Consider the following 21,815-nt stretch of genomic DNA (forward strand, 5'->3'; position numbering starts at 1 on the left):
AGTTAAATATGAATAAACGGCGGCTTTATTGTGAAACAGGAAGCCGTTTTAAATCAGAACACATCATCAGTTTGTTTTAACGCGGACCTGTTCTCTTCTCGTGGAACTGTTACTCAGGCGGATCCCCGTCTTGTTGAAGCGCTTTGGTCTCCATGGAAACGTGTTTTAATGTGAAGGTCATTTACAAACCCAGCTGTTGTTTTTTGGCAAAGTTGAACAGAAACATGAACTTCTTGTCGGCAATCCTGCATGCATGTACGTGCACATACTGTGTGTACATGTACACACTATGTGTATACATGTACACGCTGCGTGTATATATGTACACACATGCATGACAAAGCATCAAGTCTTCACGACGTGTTTAGGAAGGCAATATATTATCAATCTATATCAATATTTTCAACCATCATGAAGATAAATCCAACTGATTTAAAAACAAATATCATTTAAATCCCCAAACCTCTAATTTGAAATGATTTGAGAAGCTTCAGACTTTGGTTAGTTTGCAGTAATGAGTTCAGCAGGTTGACCTTTGACCCTTGTGCGGTCAGTGACACGTGAGTTCGAGGTGCGATCGGCCGGCTTGTTTCTGTGGGCTGCTGCTTTTTGTTTTCCCAGCATGCATCAGTGGTCGAGGATGCGCAGGTTCCCTGAGACGATCTTGTTCTCCAGCATCGCCCCGGCCGGAATATCGATCCGGTCCCCGTGATTGGCGATGATGATGACGGTTCCCTGGCGAAGGTCAAAAGGTCAGATCATCAAAACGCAGCGATTGTCATTCGGAAAAGTATTCGAATCCTTTTCTTTCGTCACCGTAACAACCGTGTTCTTTTTTTACATGCTTAGGACGCGTCTCACAACATGCTAGAATGACAAACGTCATTTCAAAACACCACACGAGACGCTTCTGGACCGACATGCGATACGATGTGTTTTCTAGACTTTTTTTTTTTTTTTTACACGGTACAATGACTTTTAAACTTTTTTTTTTTTGACCTTCTAAATCAATACTATGATTTAACTTTTTTGAGATATTACTATAGTACAACTTTATCATAGTATTTAATACCTTTCTTAGAAATACTACATTCTTTATATCTAATATGTGAAGAAAAATCTGAATTTCTCATCAGCCGCGTTTGTTTTCGTTCACCTTCAGCGAGACGTTTTTCCCGAAGGTGACGTCTCCGGACACGGTGAGGTGGTCGAGCTCCAGCATGTCCGGGATGTTCTCAAACCGGGACAGGAACTCCTGAACCTGCAACGCCAACGTCTCTGAAACCGATCTTATTTATCGATTTCACAAAAATAAAACCCCTTCCAACATGTGGCCTCATTCATCCAAAGACTAACAAACCGCTGTGATCTTTTATTATTCATGAACATATATAATGGAAGAAATATTTGTAATAGTAATATTCTCAAAATGAAGTGATGAAGTGATACTTGTGGATAAAACGGTAGAGTAAGAAAGCCGACCTTGGTGAAGGAGCCGCCCAGCTTGACGTGCGGCGTGCTGGGGAACTCCCTCCTCTTGCTCATGGTGAGCGAGCCGGCGTCCATGCTGTACAGGTTGGACATCACCAGCAGCAGGTCGGACGACGTCTTCACCGGCAGGAAGCGGCTGCGCGGCACGTTCACGCCCATGGCGTTGTTGAAGCTCTTGATGGCGGCGCCCACGGCCGTCTCCAGCTGGATGACGTTCAGGCCGCCGTCCAGCGTCTGCGGGGGGAAAGAGACGTTGAGGAAATAAAAAAAGCGTCCCGCCAGAGGACGCGGCCGGACCGCCTGAGGAGGACGGCGTCTCACCTTGGGGTTGACGATGATCTCCAGGTCCATGGCGTTCTCCTCCTGCAGCCTCTTGATGGCGGGCAGGGAGATCCACAGGTTGTTGGTGTTGAAGATCTTGAACTTGGTGACGGACTTGAACTCGTCGACGTGGGCCTTCGGTACCTGCGCGATCTCCAGCAGCCTCAGGTGGTCCTCGTACTGGATCAGCGTGCCGCCCTGCGAGGAGGAGGAGGAGGAGGACTGAGCGGCCGAGCCGAGAGGAGGAGATATAAAAAAAAACCCTGCGCTGACCTTGACGTCGGCCCGCGTCTTGTCGGTGACCTCCATGATGAACTCGCAGCGGCGCTCGGCCGGCTGGCTCATCAGGTGGTGCAGGATGAAGAGGTCCACGGTGGCGCCCAGGTTGTCGATGTTGGACACGAAGACGTACTCCTTCCCCTCGGCCAGCAGTTTGTCCAGCAGGCCGCAGTTGGCGAAGCTGGCGTAGATGTCCCCGTGGCCCGGCGGGTACCAGGCCTCGCCGACCTCGCCGCCCGTCGCCATGTCCTTGGCGATGGGGAGCAGCGAGTCCTTGTTGATCCGCGGGTACCGGCTCTGGTTGAAGGTGTGGATCTTCACCCGGTGGTGTTTGTACTTCTGCAGGATCTTCTTCGTGTCCTCGTCCGTGTTGAAGGAGTTCATGAGGACGAGCGGCACGTCGGCGTTGAAGGTTTTGTTCAGATGCTGAAAGAGAAAAACGGCCGTTCACTTCCCCACTTTTCACAGGAAATGGTGGCGTCTCCGTCTCTAATGCGGCTCCACCTCGATCTGCTGCACCGTCAGGTCCAGGAAGGTGTTCTCGCTGCGCACGCTGATCAGGCTCTTGGGGCCCTTGCAGCCCATGCTGGTCCCCAGGCCGCCGTTCAGTTTGACCACGGCCAGCTTGTTGAGGCTGGCGCTGATGTTGTCGGGGAGACCCTCCGTCCGGATGCTCTCGTAGGGACGGATCTGAGCGGAGACACGGAGACGTAAAGACCGGGAGAGAGAGACCGGCATGAGCCGGAGGGACGCGGTTTGGCCCGTGCGTGAATAAGCCGCATACATTAGGACAATTAACGGGCAACGCGCGCTAGCTACGCTACGCTAAAGAGTCCCAGCGTGTCTCCACGGGGACAAAAGGGACACGTCTCATGTGGGACTGTTATTTTAAAGGATCAGAGCTCCAGAATGAGCTTCATGCTTCAGGGACCTGTTGAAGGAGCCGACACATCACCTCACCAAGTTTGACTGAATCCCGTCCAGAGCGGCAGTTCTGACCTTTGAGAGGTCGCCAGAGACGCGTGACAGCCGAAAGGACACGCGTATTTATGGACACCGTGTGTGTGTGTGTGTGTGTGTATATGCGCCCTCAGGACACGGTCCCATATTCTGTGATTGGCCTTCACAGCGACAACAATGCATTGTGGGACTTGGTGCTTATTACGGTTAGGAAACACTGGAGGCGCGAGGGAACAAGGGGCCGAGGGAACAAGGGGGGAAGGGAAGGAGGCACATGAAGACAGGAGACGAAGGTCCGTCTGACCTCGCCGCCCTAAAACGACTCGAATGCTTCGTCGGTCAAAACTATTCTGGTCCTGACCTTCAGTGTGCTCGGGTATTTAGGGAGGTGTGTGTGTGTGTGTGTGTGTGTGTGTGTGTGTGTGTGTGTGTGTGTGTGTGTGTGTTACATGCCACACTGGTGATGAATCGTTGGCTTCAGTCCTTCTTCTTCATATCTGGTTACTTTAACTCGTTTCAGCAGCTTTGTGTTTGGACTTTATCACTTTGTGCTTCATTTAAATGAACCTGCACAGACTGGTTTAAAGTAACTAAATCTAATATAAAGTTCTGTTTAACAACTTTAAGGAACTTAAATTCCATTTTATACAACGTTATTCTTCTACTGTTACTTTTATTTTACTATATTTATTTGATTCATTACATCACATTTTATTTGTAGACGTGCAGAGATAAGATAAAATAAACGTATTGACATCAGGAGGAGCTGAAGATCTGTGACTCTGCAGTCCCACCGAGCCGCTGTCTGACCTCCGACCTCAGATTACAGCAGAGGGTTGCAACACGAGAAGTGTGTGTTTGGTGTGTGTGTGTGTGTGTACTCGGCGTCTCACCGAGTCCTCCGGCGGCCGGGAGATCTTGGCCCAGTCGACTGCGGGACCTTTGACCTGCAGGAATCTGTGGAAGAGCTTCTTGAAGCCATCGAAATCTTTCCTGGAGATCTGAGGGAGCAGAAGCCGAACATCAGAAGAACTGAACCGGACTCACGGAACACGAATGTGTTCAAGCTTTCAGTTCCTGTTGCGTAAAACTGGTCGCGATAAAGGTCATTTGCGGTGAAGCCTGTTTCTTGGGTGCTTCTGTGTGATTAAACTACTGCACAACGTCAATATCATCCAAATCACCGCGGCGTGACGTGTGTGTGCGTGTGCGCATGCGTGTGCGTGATCTCTCGGTTGTTCACCTCGTGTGAGTGTGTTTTATCTGAGTGATAAGATGGCCGAGTGGACTCTCTTACTTTACAAATATTTGTGAGAGCAAAATATTCAGTCCGTGACCCTTGTTGCCTCGCGTGAAACCACGAAAACACACGCTGCAGTTTCCAAATGAACATTCAAGACGTTGAAATGAACAAACAATAAAGTGACATAAGACAGCGGATTTTAGACTGAGACGGTGCGGATTGGTCAAGACTCTTTCGTAGGATGAAACATCTGGTTCTCTTAAACCTGCATTCTCTCTCCTGACCAGCAGGGGGCGACTCCTCTGCTCCCATAGACGTCTATGAGGAAATGACTCTACTTCTCTGTAGTGACCAGCAGGGGGCGACTCCTCTGCTCCCATAGACGTCTATGAGGAAATGACTCTACTTCTCTGTAGTGACCAGCAGGGGGCGACTCCTCTGCTCCCATAGACGTCTATGAGGAAATGACTCTACTTCTCTGTAGTGACCAGCAGGGGGCGACTCCTCTGCTCCCATAGACGTCTATGAGGAAATGACTCTACTTCTCTGTAGTGACCAGCAGGGGGCGACTCCTCTGCTCCCATAGACGTCTATGAGGAAATGACTCTACTTCTGTGTAGTGACCAGCAGGGGGCGACTCCTCTGCTCCCATAGACGTCTATGAGGAAATGACTCTACTTCTCTGTAGTGACCAGCAGGGGGCGACTCCTCTGCTCCCATAGATGTCTATGAGGAAATGACTCTACTTCTCTGTAGTGACCAGCAGGGGGCGACTCCTCTGCTCCCATAGACGTCTATGAGGAAATGACTCTACTTCTCTGTAGTGACCAGCAGGGGGCGACTCCTCTGCTCCCATAGACGTCTATGAGGAAATGACTCTACTTCTCTGTAGTGACCAGCAGGGGGCGACTCCTCTGCTCCCATAGACGTCTATGAGGAAATGACTCTACTTCTCTGTAGTGACCAGCAGGGGGCGACTCCTCTGCTCCCATAGACGTCTATGAGGAAATGACGCCACTTCTCTCCCGATTTATTCCCTCAGTAAACGTCGTGAACACGAGTTTATGGTCTCAGCCTCTAGTTTCAACACGGCATGATGGTCGTTTAGTAAATAATCCATTTAGCGTCAAACGGACCATAAACTGGTTGCAAAAAACCCCCAAAATCAAAAATGGCGGCTGCCAGAATGAGTATCAGCTGGAGGTCATCGGGGGGGGGTGCGGACGGCGCTCACCTCGGCCTCGGCCTCGTTGGCGGTGGCGAGCAGCGCCTGCAGCTCGCGGTGCATGGAGTCCTCGTGCTGCTGACGGAGCTTCTCCTGGAACTCCGTCATCACGCCGCCGCTCAGGTCTGCAACACACGCCGCCGTCTAGTTTAACGCCGCTTCGTTGACTCTTAACCCCCGACTTTAAAAACGGCGGCCCGGTGGGGCTACGAAACCAGATGTGGGTACTTTCAATCATCTCCCATGAAGACGGAAAATCATTTCGCTGCAAAATATGTTCAGCTGCCGCGTAGTTGTTTCTGACTGTGTTTAAACTTTAGTGCAGAAACCAGTGAAATCTTTCCTCCACATACAGACGAGACCAGAACATTATTTCACAATTAATCCCCAAAAGTAGACAAGCAGCCAACATCTGCCTGTTCAACTAGTAATAAACTTGTATTATTACACGTTAACGTTGTTAAACAGTGAAAGAAGCTGCTCTGTTTCTAGTGTTCAACGGCGCTTTGAGGGTTACATGTTGTTTTTTTTCACACATTCATGAGACATTTAACATGAACAGAGTGAGGAATCACACAGCGAGACGCCCGAAACTTACCAGCTACAGTCAGAGACATTCCGGTTGTAAAAAGAAGAACAGAAATCGACGAGCAGCTGTCAGAGAACAACAGACGTCCTCCTCATCCTCCACCGAGAGGAAGATCAGAGCTGAGAGTCCGACCTGAGCGCCACACGGACACACATACTGACGCACACACACAAAAACACACACATACACGGACACACACGCGCACGCACACGCGCACGCGCACGCACACACATACTGACGCACACACACAAAAAAACACACATACACGGACACACACACGCACACACTCACGCACACACACATACTCACGCGCACACAGACAGGTGTGTGTGTGTGTGTGATTGTTCTGAAATGGGTACTTTACGTATAACTTGATAATATTTTTGTTCTTTCCCTTAAATAAAACAAACATTAATGTCTTAATTATTACAAAGTCGAACGTCTGTGTGTGTGTGTGTACGTGTGTGTGTCCGTGTATGTGTGTGTTTTTGTGTGTGTGCGTGAGTATGTGTGTGTGTGTGTGTGTGTGTGTGTGTGGAACGTGTGTCTTGATCCCTCAACCTGAGAGATAAACTTTCACCTGTCTTTGATCACTTTCAACTTAATATTACATTTTATAATAAAACTCGTGCTCAAGGTGAATAATTTAAATAGGAATATGCATATTTCGACCTTTATGGTCTTATTTAACTATTTTAATAATATGACTATTTGAGTGTTTGTGTGAACTTGTCTTGGTAATTGATACAGAGACGCGCGCACGCGCACACACACACACACCCACACACTACACGCGCGCGCGCGCGGTACTGAAGCGGGTTCATGCCAGATGTTCACACGTTTCAGCTTTTAGTGCATTTATTCCACTTTGCGCCTCGGAGGCCGCGCGGACACGCTCCTGGACAAACATCTCGTGCACGCGCAGCCGCAGGGCTGAAGTTTACCCACCTGCGCGCACCGGAAGGGCTTCAGAAACACGGCCGAGACACCGGACAAGCTGCCCGCGGGACAGACAACCCGGGAGACCGCGGCTCGGACCGGATGCTTCGTCTCCACAAGTCGCACGAAGCGTTAAAAGCCGCCGCGGCTTCTTCTTCTTCTTCTTCTTCTCCTTCTTCTTCTGCGGCTGGAGCGGGCCGGACGGGCTGGTACGTCACCGACGCACGTGACGTCACGGGAGACAAGTGTCACAGAACGGCGATTAGTGGAAGACGCCCGTCACTCAAACGGGGGGGCGGGAGGAGTTGCCAACATGCCCCGCCCATCCAGACTGGTCAATTTTACTGCAACTGCTTTATTTTTTTTTTCTTTCTTTACTTTTATTGAAATCAACTTTTATTATTTGCGTTTTCAGCTTTTAGTATATTAAACCTTTACAAATTTTATGGAAGCTTAATTTTCATAAATGTATTCTGCATATAATATACACATATTATACGTACTTGTAGCCATAAAAATAGTGACTTTATAATCAGCCTAGAAACCATAAACCCTCATGTTGAACAGAATATAATAACCTGGATGTTTCTGGATATCCAGAGATGACGTACGAAAATAAAAATAAAATATCCGTTTGTGTTGTTTGGGTCGATGCTGCCCCCACGTGGTCAGAATGATGCGCTGAACGTTAGAAAGCTTCAGTAGACATAATACACACTTAAGAGGTTTAACTTTTAAAGTATCAGTTTACACCACAAATAATCAGACGTCCAGCATCATATAAAACAGGAGCCTCCGGTTTCCACGCATCCAATAGCTGAAACACCCAGAAAAACTCAAATGATGAATGACTCTGTATTAAAGTTAAGCTTCAATTAGAAGCCATCGGTTTGTTTGTTTTGATGTTCGTACTGCATGCAAGTGTATTTTAATGTAATTGAACATGTCATGTTGTAAAAAGGTGATTTACAATCTATTTCCAGAGGAAAGATGTCAACAAAGCTGAAAGTTCTTTTCAAACATTTCGGAGCTCAACGTAGAACTGAAAAGAGCTTAAAATCCGTGTGTGTTAAACTTCACTGATTCACTCATTATAAACCATTAGAAGCCTTCGAGTGAAAACTGACGTCTGAACATAAAGAGAACAAGTGGTCGGTTTGCTTGTTGTTTTATTGGTGACAACGTGTTTGTTACAGTTTGGGGCAGCTGGTGCGCGTCGTCGTCCAACAGAGACGTCCCCACGTGGAGGTTGTGGTGGTTAATCGGGTTTCTTTAAGGTGGCCTAGAGACACGCACACAGAGAGGGACAGAGAGGACACACAGATGCCAGCTGGGACGGTTACTAAGCGACGAGGGCTGTTGTTTCTTCTTCTTCTTCTTCTTGGTCAGAGCCGCGAGCAGCCGCCCTTTGGGGGCCCCGAGCGCGGCTGCCGGCCGGCGGGTGCGAGTCACTGCGACAGGAAGTCCAGGGCGGTGTCGCGCTCCTCCACCAGCTCGGCCGCCGTGGCGTCCATCTTGCCGCGGGAGAAGTCGTTGATGGGGAGCCCGTCGACCATCTTCCAGGTCTGGTTCTGTGAGGCACGAGCAGAAGAAAGAAGGGGAGAGGTCAGAGGTCGAGCCGTAAGAGTCGTGCGCCTCCTTTGCTCCTCCTGACGCTCACCTTGATCTCGATGGGGAAGGAGTAGATGAGGTCCTCCGGGATGCCGTAGGAGTTCCCGGCAGCGTACACGCCCATGGAGATGAACTCGCCCTGTGGACAGGAAGCGACAACAGCGCCACTCAGTCTGGGTCAACAACAACAACAACAAGACGCCATCAACTAGTGACTTGTTGCTACGCGTCACACTGAAACACGGCGTCCACACGGACCTCCTTGGTGCCGAACCAGATGTCCCTCACGTGGTCGCAGATGGCCTTGGCGGCGGACATGGCGCTCGACAGCTTCCTGGCCTTGATGACGGCGGCGCCGCGCAGCTGCACCGTCTGCGGGGCGGAGACGGGAAGCGGTTGGAGAAGACGACACGAGGAAATGAAAAAGAAGTGCGTCTCCTCGGCGCGAGGACGCTCACCGAGATGAAGTCTCCCCGGAGCCAGGCCTCGTCCTTCACGGCGTCGTAGGCGGGCTTCTCGGCGCCGCTCACGGTGACCTTGGCGTGGTGGACGTCGGGGTACTGCGTGGAGGAGTGGTTCCCCCAGATGATGACGTTCTTCACTTTGTCAGAGGACACGCCGCAACGCATCGCCACCTGCAGGCGGGGGGGGGGGGGGGCGGACATGTTTGAAAAGGGGGAGGAGCAACGCAGCTTCAGCCGGTGAGAAGAAACTGAAACAGCAACTGATAAAACATTCTGTGTCATTCAGCGGTGGAGTTTCTTCTGTTGACTTTGATCCAAACATATTTCACACGTTACATCACAGACTTTCACACGGGAGGAACAACTTCAGTTCAGGTCTTTGAGCGCGAGGACGTTTGGTCTGGTTTCACTTCTTCAAAGGGCTGCTGTCGGTCACATGACCTTCTATGGGACACGAGTAAAAACCATTAAAGAGAAGTTCTCCATGGAGAAAACATCTCACCGAAAAGGACGTTTCAATTTAAATTGACAAATAAAAAATAGTTCCAAGGCTCTGAGTCCATTTCCACCCGAGGTAAGAAGGAAAAATAAAAATCTAACTGGCAGGTTCCTTGTTCCCTACGCCTGTGTGTGCGTGCGTGTGTGTGCGTGTGTGTACCTGCGAGCTGGCCCGGTTGTGGTCCAGCCGGGTCAGGCAGGAGAAGTTCTCCTTGGGGATGGAGGGAGCCGACTTGGAGGCGATCAGACAGTTTGTGTTCGCCGGGTTTCCAACAACCACGACCTGAAAAACAGGGAAATGAGAAAAAAAAAAAAAAAAAAAAACACACCTCCGTCAGCCTGATGGGGTTGAAAGAAAAGGTTTTCCAACAAACAAATAAATAATTTTGTAAAAGAATATTAATTCTACAGATGGTTTCTGTCGTTTGTTGCACATAAAGTTGGTTCAGATTGATTAATATGATAAAGATTTGAGGGGAATCCAAACTTTACCTTTTAACAAGTAAACTTTGTATTTTACTTCCTAAATGTTTATTTCTAAGAAGACGTTTTGTGTCGTAAAAGCATCAAAGTTCACATTCATTCTTTCCTCCAGTGTCGTTTTGACCTTTGACCTCTTTGGGCGTCACAGTGGACCCTCCCCACTGATCAACACGCTGTGGGAGTTTTCCAAGGCGCAAAGAGATGGGAACCTCTGATCATGTGACCTTCTTTAAGTTAAGACGCTCCGACGTCACAAGCTGCTGTCAAAGAAAAGCCTTTTTCTGTAAAAGCACAAGAAATCCCAGAATGCCGAGGGACAGAGAACACAAACAAAGCCCCTCCAGGACAGCTGGCGGGGCCTGAAACACAAGGTCACCTTGACGGTCTTCTTGGCGAACTTGTCGAGGGCGGCTCCCTGAGTCTTGAAGATGGCGACGTTGGCCTTCAGCAGGTCCTTCCTCTCCATCCCCTCCTTCCTCGGCATGGAGCCCACCAAGATGGCGGCGTCGATGTCCTTGAAGCCGACCTCCACTTTGTCGGTGGGGATCACCTCTGTGGGGGGGGGGGGGGGGGGGGGGTTACAAATGCTAATTAAGACCTTTACATTTTAAAGAAGATTAATTATTTCTTATTGTCGCCGAGAATCTGATTCTCTCCAGAACTACTGTTGAATTTCAGATTTTGAAAAGTCACTGAACAAAAACAACCCGTTGACCTGAGGAATCTCATCTGTTCAGATAAGCGCTGCGGAACACTTTGATAGCGTAAGGATTTGGTACTTTGTTCTTTAGAGGAAACGTCTTCCATGAGGAGTGTTCCTTCACTCTTCTCACTCACGCGCCTCCACCTTCTATTCAAGCAGATTCTCTTTGACCATCTGACTCTCGGCCACAGATTTCCACCTCGGGGTCATTGTCTGTCAGACGAGGCGACTCGTCGCCGCCTGATTAGATCCGTTCTGTGTTCATGATGAGCTGCAGCTATCAGACTGGACTTCGGTCCGGCTCCACGTCTCCTCCCCTCGCGGTCGCCAGAACCAGCCAACCAGAGGCCTCATTTCAGACACTCCTTCCTCTTCCCCCTATGACCCCTTTCTCCTCCTCCTCCTCCTCCTCCTCACAGCAGCACAGAAGATTAAGTCGAGTACAATCAACACAATATGTGCACCTCATCAACGGCAGCTCAGATTATTGTGTCGAAAGGCCCTTTGACTCCTTTCGGCTGATTAAATTTTGTGCAACATTTCTGTTCTCATCCGGGTGAAAAAGACAGCTGGCTGTAACCATGGCGACAAAGTCTTAGGCCTGAAATGAGGCCTGAGGCGAACAAGATGTTATCGTTTTATTCCAGGGAATAGAACGAGTCACTGTGTTGTCCTTCTTGTCTCAACGGAGCTGGTTGACAACAACCGAGACGATGAAACGGCCTCGCTGGGCCGAACTCGTCCTCCCTTACAACAGAGTTGCGTTTAAACGCCGTGATTTACTTCATTTGCAGGCCGACGTCAGTCTTTTAACTCTGACCATTGCACCCACGCGCCAAAAATCATAAAAGTGGCTTAAATAATGAGGATTATCTGGCTGAACAAAACCTGCAACAGTGTATATTTTCTGTGAAAGTCAAAATAAAAATGAATTCCCTGTTGGCCTTTTGGTTAAAACAGGGCAGTGAGGCGGCGTTGGCTCACCCATCAGCAGGGGGAGGGCGCAGTCCTGCAGCTCCATGACGACGCCGTCCAGCACCGGCAGCATGGGGGGGATGTCCAGCAGGACCAAGATGATTGGCTGAAAATAACAATAAAAACAATGAACCCGAGGATCCACAACGCTTGACCACATCTTAAGATACACGCTAGAATTTCACAAATGATAAGATGCAGCTCGGAAGAATATTTATCACAAAAAATGATTCAAAAAATAAGTAAATAACTTTATCAGAGACCAATAAAACACACAGATTAACAACAGACTTTCTTTTGCAAGTTCTCAGCTGCTGCTGATGACTATTGGTAGGAAGTCTTTCCATCGACAGCAGTCTGATCGTTGTCACGCTGCCACGCGGCCAATCAGCTCGCTGGGATGGAGGCGTGACATCGCGGCACTGCCAACGTGTGCGCCATGAAGCAGAACCTCACAAAACCTGTAAAAAGAGCCGCATTCTTCCCTCCGTGTCTCATCAGACTGATCGCATATTCCCCCCTGGTGAGGACTCCGGTAGGCCGACGGCACGCTGCACGCTGTCCACGAGTCCGTTGCGTAAGAGCCATGACCCACACGGCGCCGTCTGTGCAGCGGCGAGGGAGGGGGGAAGGGGGGGGGGGCTCTGCTGCTGGCGTTGCGTAATCAAGGAGGTGGCTCTTACCTGGTCCTTCCCGAACACATCCCCCTTGGCGATGCTGTACAGCAGGGAGTAGGCGATCTGGCCAGCGGCGCCGGTCACCACAACACGGATCGGTTTGGTCTGCGAGGGGAAACAAAGCGGGTTCGTCATTTGACCCAGATAACAACAGAGAGGAGGAGGAGGGGGGGGGTGTCTGCGGATTGAATCACAGCGAGGCTGCTCGAGGCCTTTATTGGAGGCTCCTCCCACACACCCTTTGAATGAGGACATCCGACCCGTCGCCAAACTCCGTTTGGAAAATCGAGCGGCGAACAGAGCCCCGCACATTGGCAAGAACAGGTTCCACATTCAGTCTAATTTAAGACTCCATCGTCAGCGCTCGGTGCCCCTTTTTAACTCGGCCCGCACGAGTCACACCGCAGGGACGTTTTCGTCCAAGCTTCGCGGTCGGTTTCACGCGCAACCTTCTGACGTTTCTCTCCCCCCCCCGTGCGCCGTGATGAATGAAGCTGGGCTCCAAACCGGCGGAGCTTAAACGCTGCGGAGGACGCGGCGGTTTCACCTGCGAGCCGGATCGAAGGAAAGAAAACACCGGAGCGTCATCTTCTGTGAACGCACAGGCCACGTGACGTCACGCCGCAGCGCCCGCATTAAAATGGAGGCAGACGCGCGGACGTTAGTTACGGCCGGTTGGCAAGTTTTAAAAAGGCGGAAACGCACTTGAACGACGAACGGGACGACGAGTCTCCTCCTGCGCGACGCAGAAACGCCGCGGGCGACGCGAACGTGTCCTTGAACGTTTAACCCATTTAACGCATTTAACGCCCGAGTAAAAACGTAATCTACGACGTTAGCGTCACGTTGACTGACGTTAGTTAACGTTCCGTTACATCTAGACGCTGCCGCCTTCCTCTCGGTTACAGCGATACGTGCATTATTCAGGCCGCCATCGGAGGTCTCGTGTCACACGCTGCTTTGACAGAACCACACGGAGCGGAAGGCGCGTCTCACCATGTCTGCTTAACGGGTCGCGATGCTTCGGCTGCGCGCTGCCTGTTTCCCCGCTGAGAGTCGGACTGGATGAAGGGGGTCACCTCTGTGCTCGCGCTGTAGAGTCAGGCGGTGGAACGGCTCCGCGCGCGGCACCACGGGACTTGTAGTTCTTTGGCGTGACGCCAAACAGGCTTTTGAGAGCGAGCCGAGCCGACAGAAGAACACCCTTTCCCGTGATGCACCGCGCGGGTCACACCGCGCCCACCGGCTCGCTGTATAAATGGAGGATTTTCTGATTTTTTTTCTTTTTAATGTGGGACTCTGGGTAGCTGCGCTTTGACGACACCCGGTTGTTGGTAGAAGAACTGCATCTATTGATGTTCTGCATTTCATTTCTCTTTAATCCAAACAAATAATCAAAAAGTCCCCTTCGACATACTCTTTAACAGTGCCTGTTATCAACCTCAGGATCTTATGAAGAAACACGTACACAAACCCAGGAACATGCTCAAAACCTCCTGAGGACCATTTCATTCTGGAAACACTGGAGCACCCTAGTATCCCTGCAACCCTGATACAGGAAACCCATTGAATCCCATCCAAGAGTCATTAAAATCCATACAGCACCATAGAAACTCAACTGGCACCTTCAGTGAAAACTTAAAAACCAGCAACGGTGAAGTTTTGTTCTTGATCACAATGACATACACAGCACGTCAGGAATGATTGGGAATATCTTGATATCTTGGAATAATCAACCAGTTTCTCAGATCTTTATCCTTTGGATTTGATTTGATGAATTTGCACAAAAAATACCCCAAAGCATTCCTGGCCTCTATCTATTCACCCTGATTTTTCAAAATAAGAGTACATTTGAATTTCACTAAGTTTCTCCAGGTAAACAGGTTGTTCTGGTATTGTAATATCTTCAAAGTATATCTACAATTTAAAAAATCTGTGAATTACTCTCGGTGCCTTGGGTCAAAGGTGAAAGGTCACTTTGGGTCCAGTTTGCTGCTCAGACTACAGGAAGTTGCCAGCCCGTTAAGTCGTTCTCCAGCCTGTTATCTGCGGCCTTGTGGAAGGCAAATCTGAGCCGAGCCGTCTGATCTGCAGACATTTATAGAGCAGACATCATCCCCAGCTGGAGAAAAAGTTCTCCCTTCCTTAGGTACAAGTACAACAACGTAAAAATACTCACTTCCTAGAAAGGACATAAATATGTGACAGTGTTAATACTCAGCATATTACTTTTGAAGCTGTTGGAGGTAGAATTTGTTGTAACTGATTAATATACAATTAGCAATCTCTTTAACATTTTATTATGAAAATATATTGTATCAATTCTACTTATTTCAGCATCAAAAATCACCACAGGCCACCGATGTGTTGTATTCACAAGCTTATCTAAGAGTAACTGACTAAAGTTGTAATATAGTGCAGTGAAAAAAGCACAACAATTGTCTCTGAAATGTAGCAAAGTTGCAGAAAATCAAACTCCTGAACTCTTACAGTCACTCTAATGTTGGTGGCTACTCCGGAGCACTGAAGGCGGCAGTTTTTCATGATATGTCCCAATTAATGCTGCAGCATATAACGTTTCAGACAATAAAGTTCTCCCAGCTTCGTGCAGGAGTTGCAGGCACAGCTCTGTCCATCCTGCGGCCCGTCAAGGACACCGGCCGCCATGTTGGATCTGTGCTGCGGTTCTGTGGCAGGAGCTGACCGAGGTGCTGATAATCTGCAGCCGGAGACTGCTGCGTGAAGGCGGCAGCTAAACAGGGCGCGGGATAGCCCCGGTCTCTGAGCCTTCAGAATAAAAGTCCACACGTTGGCGCTTAACGTGTGTAAAGACAATTCTTGGAGAAACCAAAGATTAACAGAGGTACTTTTGAATAGTTTTATCACAATCTTCTGTGCTTTTTTTTTGTCAAAAATGCATAATTTCGAGATCTTTGATCCAGCACTTTTGTTCAGGGTTTTAAATACAACTCATAATCTGCAGCTACGTTACAAGTGAGTGAAAAACATATTTCCTTACTCTGAATTAAATAATCCCTGAATACGTTTATCCTTCAGACATATTTATATACTGTATATATTATATTACAATAATTGTTTTTTGTGATGCAGTAATTTAGCAATTTAATTAAATAAACGTTGCATGCCATCATAAATCATAAGAGAAAATTCCCCATATTCATTCTTTATATTGTGAGATTCTATTAAGACAAACTATTAGATATAAAGGAAATTATGAATTAGTAAAAAAGTAATAGATTTTTTTAGATTTGGAATCCATTTTTTTAATGTATTTTGATTGAAAATGTTATTATTTTATTTTATTTTATTATTTAATTAATTGAATTTCTATTTGCCTTTAAAGTTCCCAGTTTCATCACTTGCATAATTCATTCTGCCACATTCATGAATGCACCATCAGAAGAAGTTGGACTTTTATCTTGAAGGTCATAGCCGGATGTGACGTTTTGAATCACTTTGGTGAGCTTCACCACCCGGAGACGACTGTCGGTGAATTAATGTTGACGGGTTCAGAAAAAGACGCAACGCGCCGGGTTCCTTCACCTTCACCAAGGTGTTGAGTTTCCGGCGGCCATTTTCACACGTGAAGACCAAACGGACCGTAAAAAAAAACCCCTCACCGAGTTTGTCTCCCCGTTAAGTCACAAATCTGTTCAACAAACAACGTTTGGACATTAAAAATACCGCGTTTTAAACCTCTGAACGCGTCACGTTTTAGCTGCGGACTCTGTGGTGGTGCGTTCAGGGACCCTCGGCGGCCGCTTTGAACTCACCTGCGAGGACACCGCCTGCACCATCAGGTACATGGAGGTCAGCATTGTCATCATGGTGTCCTCCGGGGGGGTTGTTGTCGTCCACCGACAACCGAACAGTCCTCTGAGGCGGAGATGGAGGCTCGAACCGACTCGGTACCGAGAGAGAGAGAGAGAGAGAGAGAGAGAGAGAGAGAGAGAGAGACTAGAGGGCGCGGCGGGGGACAGACACGCGCAGGGACCAGGGACAGAGAGACAGACACCCGCAGGGACAGAGAGACAGGCAGGTGCGACTTGGCGACGGCACCGGAGGCGACCGGAAACCGGCTGCAGTTCAACCTTTACGGCTCCTTGTGCCTCAGTGACACCACCCACCCTCCACCTACACACACACACACACACACACACACACACACACACACACACACACACACACACACACACACACACACTCTGCTGCTGTCAGTCTAGTCCCTTAAGACGATTTTGAGGACGTAAATAGCCCGCTAGAGCTTTTCATCTCTGCGCACATTATAAAGTTTAACGTTGTGAAAACCAACAGAAAGGGGATTTTTGTGTGCGGGAGTCAGTGACGTCACTGCAGGGCAACGGGAGGTTTTGTCCCAAAACGCCGGTTTCAGGGCCACAGGAGGACAGCAGGGCCGGTGCTGGGAATACTGGTGCAGGATTAGTAATATTTATATTTATATTTCAATGAAGTCCAAGTCGCTGAGGTCAAATACAAGTCGCAGAGGTCGTCCCAGAGGTCATATGAGACAAATACGAAGGTCACTAACAACATATTCTGTTTGTATATTCTAACTCAGGCTTCACTCTGAAATGAGCATTTATCCGATGGAATACGGCAACATTCTTCAGGTGTCAGCTACATAATGCAAAACATAATCCGGTACAAGTTAAAGTTCTTCTTTTAAAACAAATATAAGCATCATATCAGCACTCGCTGGAGGTGCAACTGGTTTACGTTGGGCCTCTTCAAAAGGTTACCAAATACATCTGAGCAGTTGATAAAGAGAATCCGTTTTCCAGTTTGTAAAAAATATATGATTCCATTTTAACGAAATATTAGTTTTTCCTCAAACAAGTTGTTTAAATGTAAGAAGTTTTGGACGTTTCTATTTAGTTTAATTGATAGAAAGCTCTGATGATTTACAAAAAAAACTGCATTTAGTAAGAGGCCAATATTTAAATTTTTGTGCTGTAATATACAACTAGTGTTTTAATGTACATTTGAATTCTAAAAAGCAACCAAAACTCAAATGAACACAAACCAGTAAAAAGTCCAATGTGTCTCTCTGTGATGTAGAGGAGTAGAATTATACAAGAACTCTAAGTGAACAAATACCTCATAACTGCACTCCAGTGTGTGAGTTAGTGTACTTAATGTACTTAATGTACTTACATTCCACCCCGAACCACTGTGGCTGTCTGTGACGTCACTTCCGCAGGCCGCCAGCAGAGGGCGCCGCGCGCCGCAGGAATCGGCTGCTGTGTCTCTGCGCGTTGGAGGGTTCGTGGCGGCTAAATGCTGACAAAAGAGCTCGTGGGACTAGTTTTAACTTCTGCAACAAAACTCCCCTCACGTGACAGAACAAATAGTTTAAGTGCAAATAAAACGAAATAAAATAAATGCCAGAAATGGACACAAGGTAAGGGTGGTAAATATAAACAGGATAACGGTTAATGTTGAATTCAGATTATTTAGACTATGATTTTTTGTCTCCTATTTGTTTATAATCATGTGACTGATGTGTAATTTGTTCCATTCACTCATCAGTTAAACATAAATCTAATTGCAGTTTATTTGGATTATTTTATACTTATTATTATTTTTATATTTGAATAAAAAAAGTGCCTTTTTACATTGAGAATGAATGAGTGACTTTTAAACGGTCAGTGTGGCGTTGATGCGCCGTGTAGCTGCAGTAGATGTTTTCTGGGTGAAGCTGCAGGTTTTATCAGATCAGGTTAAATGTTACTGAATTATCTGATTATAAGACTCTTCCAGGTAATGTTACTAAATGTCTTCCCCCGGGATTTATGCGACTTCACCTGATTTTTCAGTGATTAGTTCGCATTTCTATTCCTATTCCTATAAATGAACTCATAAAGTCAAATAATTGTCCTCACTTTTAAACAAAAAACAAAAGTTTCAGTCAGTTTCAGGTCGGAGCGGCTAAAAATGCTTCGGGGGGCCAGTTGGTGAAAGACGACCTGATAATAAGACAGAATGAACCTGAAGAAAACTGACAGCTCCTGAATGACACGTGACACCAGCCGGTGACCCACTTCTGACCCTCTCAGCCACAACTTCACTTAAATAGTTCATAAACGTGTTTCATTCAAATATTACTGTCTGACAACAAACCACATCCCGATCATTTATTCCCGCAGCGGCAGTGAAGCCACGTGGACGGAGGAGGCTAGCACTAGTTAGCCGCTCCAGCTCCTGGCCTAAATAAACGTGTTCCTGTGCAAAACAGCACGGGGTGTTTTCATTGTTGTGACCTGAAGCTCGTTAGCTGCCAAAAGGGCCGACGCGCCGTTACGTCGTGGCAGCCGACACGCCGCCGCCTCCTTCTTATTCTTCTTCTCGCGTTAAAGCCACGAGGCCCCCGGCGGTGACTCTCGCCTGACCGCGAGGTGAGCTGCGGCATTCCTTCCCAGCAGCCATCGCGGGCGCGCACAATGCCCGATTAAGCAGCCTCGGGTGCTTCGCACGGCAGGTCCCAACCCGCCGAGCGAGCAGCAGTCGGTCAATCGGAGGACGCGTCTCCGTCTTCTCTTCTTCTTCTTCTTCTCTTGTCGTTTAGCTGTGCTGAGACGAGCGTTGGCCCGACGTGCTCGCTAGCTGAAGGTAGTTAAATGCCGCGACGCTCGCAGAAAGTGACAGAACAAAGTTGTTGTTTGTCTGGCGTCAACGTGCTCGTGTGAAGTTCTCGTCATCCGAGTTAAGTTTTGCGCGTCGTACGGAACTAAAACCGCCGCAACGGCGACCGGACTTCTTCTGCTTGAACGTGAACGTCTCTTCTTTCATTTCTTTGGTCTCGCGGTTTAGATTTTTCCAAACTCATTAACTGTATTCTTGATTCTACAAGTTCGGAAATAGAAAAAAAGAGACATGTTTAGAAGTGAGTTAAGTAAAATAAAGATGATGAGAAGAAAGCTGCAAAATAATTAACTTTTACGGAAAATAAATGCAAATATAACCCATTAAAATTACTTCAAAGAAATGATTAATCCGAAATACTTTATAAAACCAACAAACTTGTGCAAACTTTGGCAGAGAAATGTTGTGTTGTGTGAAGTGTGAAGCTAATCGGGTAAAATATGTTTTCGCGGCCAACGAGCCGTAAAAGAAGGATCACTGTTGGAAAATCCTAAATGTTATCTGCCGCGAGACTTTTAGGGTTTGGTCACATGTTCAAATATTGTATCCTTAAATGTCCGAATTGAAGCATGTGACCCCCCCCGCACACAGACGTCTGATGATGATAATTTCATCTCACTGAAGCCGTCGCTCAGCGGCTCGCGGTTGGAATGTTGGGAATGCGTCTTCCTGACCTCTGAGCTCTGAGCTTTTCATCGCCCCCCCCCCTCCCCCGCCACCGCCGCCGCCGCCACCTGAACCCACGGGGACAAACGAGTCCATTCGGTCGTCCGAGGCCGACGGTGACCACGTCCGGGGCCTCGGCTGGCGTCGGCGCCGCTGCTAGGCGCTCGCGTGTTATGACTGGCCCGACCATGTGGGGATTATGGGCATTATCGCTGCCCGCTGCAACGACAACGCGGGGCGGCTCCCGGGGAACGCGATCGCAATCTGAGCCGTTCATTCTGTTGTTTGTTGCCGTGATCAATGCTGGCGTGTTGTGTGGAAACAAGGAGCATTGTGGGAGCTCCACCTGACCTCCAGGTGAACCACGGCGTCGGAAAAAATCACACCCGACGACATGCCCGCTTATCTCCTCCTCGTTGCGTGAGTGGGATGGCGGAGGCGGGGCCTGTAACCCGCCCCCCCCCCACCGACGCCTGGCGGGTTTTACGCCGCACCTGCGGGCGCTCGCTAGAGGACGGCGGCCGCCCCGCGGTGCCGACCCGCATATCTGGGCCGATGGGAGACGTGCGAGCGGCCGCATTCCAACAGGGATTTGCAGACGGGTTGAAGTCATCTAAACCGAGGATTAGGACTCCGGCTCAGATGCTCCGATAGCAGCGTGGCTGCCTCCCCTCTGAGCTTCATGGGAACGACAGTCAGAACTGCTGATAGCAACAAGCATTAACGCTCTGGCACCCAACCACGCCCCCAGAACCAAACTCCTCTCTCGGTGGAGACGCCTCACCGCGAACTCCTGTCGGGGCGCCAACACTTGGCAGCCCTTTGGGGTAATTAAGAGCGGTCACGCCCCACAACCGGTTCACCTAGCCTCTTATAACCCCCCCCCCCCCCAAAACACACACACGCACACGCACACACACTTCTTGGCAACAGTATCCGCTCCGTCGCCGCTTCTTCCACTTGTGCTGCCAATCACACTTACTCCACCATCTGCCTGGAATGGCGCTGATAGAAAAAGGCCCTAAAGTGCTGGTAGGCGGCCAGAGCCGGCTGCCTATACGCTGATTAATGGTTAATGGTGAAGACCGAGGGAGGAGGTGGGGGGGGGGGTGCATCGCGTCCTCCGCCCTCCTCGAACACGAGAGCAGCTCGCTGAACACAACGATGTGAGGAATTCACCATCTCCTTTCTCCGTCACCTTGGATCACATCTGAGTTCTGACGTACCTTCTGCAGCCGTCTGCTCTGGTGACGGGCGTTTGAATGGAGGTCTGAAAGATTTAAAAGTAAAACTGTCTCTACCTGGGGATTCTGTAGAGCTCGTGGAAGGTGGACTACGCTTTGAAAGTCCTGAATTCAACGTTTGGTCGAATTCAGGACTCGTATAGTCCACATTCGCGTCGTCGCTCCCAGAAGCGACGGAGGAGCTGAGTCTGGGACACAGGCGACGACGTTTCCTTTCCAGGCGACAAACATATGTTTCGATGACCTTCATGAACGGAAAAAAACACACTGTGAAAGGTTTAAAGTTGTACGTCGAAAAACAAGGACAACGTCGTGGTGGCGAATTTCAATCACAGTAAGCCCCGCCCTAAAGCATACCTCATGTCTTATGACCAATTGGACTCTAAATGGACCATAACCTACTAAATGAACATCATGCAACATTGGAAAAGAAACTAGAGATGTTTATTCTGAGAGAATGAATAAGGAGAGAAGTTGAGTCACTCATGTAGACTTCTTTACAATCTGACGTTTTTAGCCCTCTGCTGTACATTAGAGAGAATGCATGTTTAAGTCACTTTACTTATTGGACCTGGAGTATGAATCAGTTGAGGAGCATCAGAGGAGCATCAGAGGATCCAACTGTCGTCTATAAAGCACAAGCTTGACACTGTTGTATTTTGTACATTGTGTTTTTTCATATTTTCTAATATGTTGCAACAGAGAAATAAACACCTTGATGTTTTGTAACCTGTGAACATGTTTAGCAGCGTCTCGGTGACGA

At 48.5% G+C, this 21,815-nt stretch overlaps 2 protein-coding genes across 5 annotated transcripts; both read right to left on the reverse strand.

The window, feature by feature from the left end:
* Positions 1–142: 142 nt before the first annotated feature.
* Positions 143–7,281, reverse strand: LOC120825090 (UTP--glucose-1-phosphate uridylyltransferase). Of its 3 annotated transcripts, none has more exons than XM_040186477.2 (9): positions 7,057–7,281; positions 5,529–5,644; positions 3,945–4,052; positions 2,596–2,781; positions 2,086–2,517; positions 1,813–2,010; positions 1,483–1,725; positions 1,157–1,261; positions 143–735 (listed from the first exon to the last, which is right to left on the reverse strand). In XM_040186477.2, exons 2-9 carry the CDS (start codon positions 5,625–5,627, stop codon positions 628–630), a joined length of 1,479 nt encoding a protein of 492 aa, XP_040042411.2. In that variant the 5' UTR covers positions 5,628–5,644; positions 7,057–7,281; the 3' UTR covers positions 143–627. The 3 variants fall into 3 exon arrangements, with proteins under 3 accessions (XP_040042411.2, XP_040042409.2, XP_077935834.1); XM_040186475.2 differs by lacking the exon at positions 7,057–7,281 and adding an exon at positions 6,118–6,441; XM_078079708.1 differs by lacking the exon at positions 7,057–7,281 and adding an exon at positions 6,118–6,224 and having other exon boundaries at positions 5,529–5,725.
* Positions 7,282–8,199: 918 nt separating this feature from the next.
* Positions 8,200–17,095, reverse strand: LOC120825091 (malate dehydrogenase, cytoplasmic). Of its 2 annotated transcripts, none has more exons than XM_040186478.2 (9): positions 16,253–17,095; positions 12,465–12,563; positions 11,791–11,887; positions 10,480–10,655; positions 9,781–9,903; positions 9,117–9,293; positions 8,917–9,030; positions 8,708–8,797; positions 8,200–8,618 (listed from the first exon to the last, which is right to left on the reverse strand). In XM_040186478.2, the coding sequence occupies exons 1-9, from the start codon at positions 16,304–16,306 to the stop codon at positions 8,496–8,498; spliced, it is 1,053 nt and encodes a 350-aa protein (XP_040042412.2). In that variant the 5' UTR covers positions 16,307–17,095; the 3' UTR covers positions 8,200–8,495. The 2 variants fall into 2 exon arrangements, with proteins under 2 accessions (XP_040042412.2, XP_077935836.1); XM_078079710.1 differs by lacking the exon at positions 16,253–17,095 and adding an exon at positions 13,455–13,730.
* Between the last annotated feature and the right edge of the window lie 4,720 nt (positions 17,096–21,815).

This window comes from Gasterosteus aculeatus, chromosome 9 (genome assembly GCF_964276395.1).
Source record: "Gasterosteus aculeatus chromosome 9, fGasAcu3.hap1.1, whole genome shotgun sequence".
NCBI classification, from domain to species: domain Eukaryota; kingdom Metazoa; phylum Chordata; class Actinopteri; order Perciformes; family Gasterosteidae; genus Gasterosteus; species Gasterosteus aculeatus.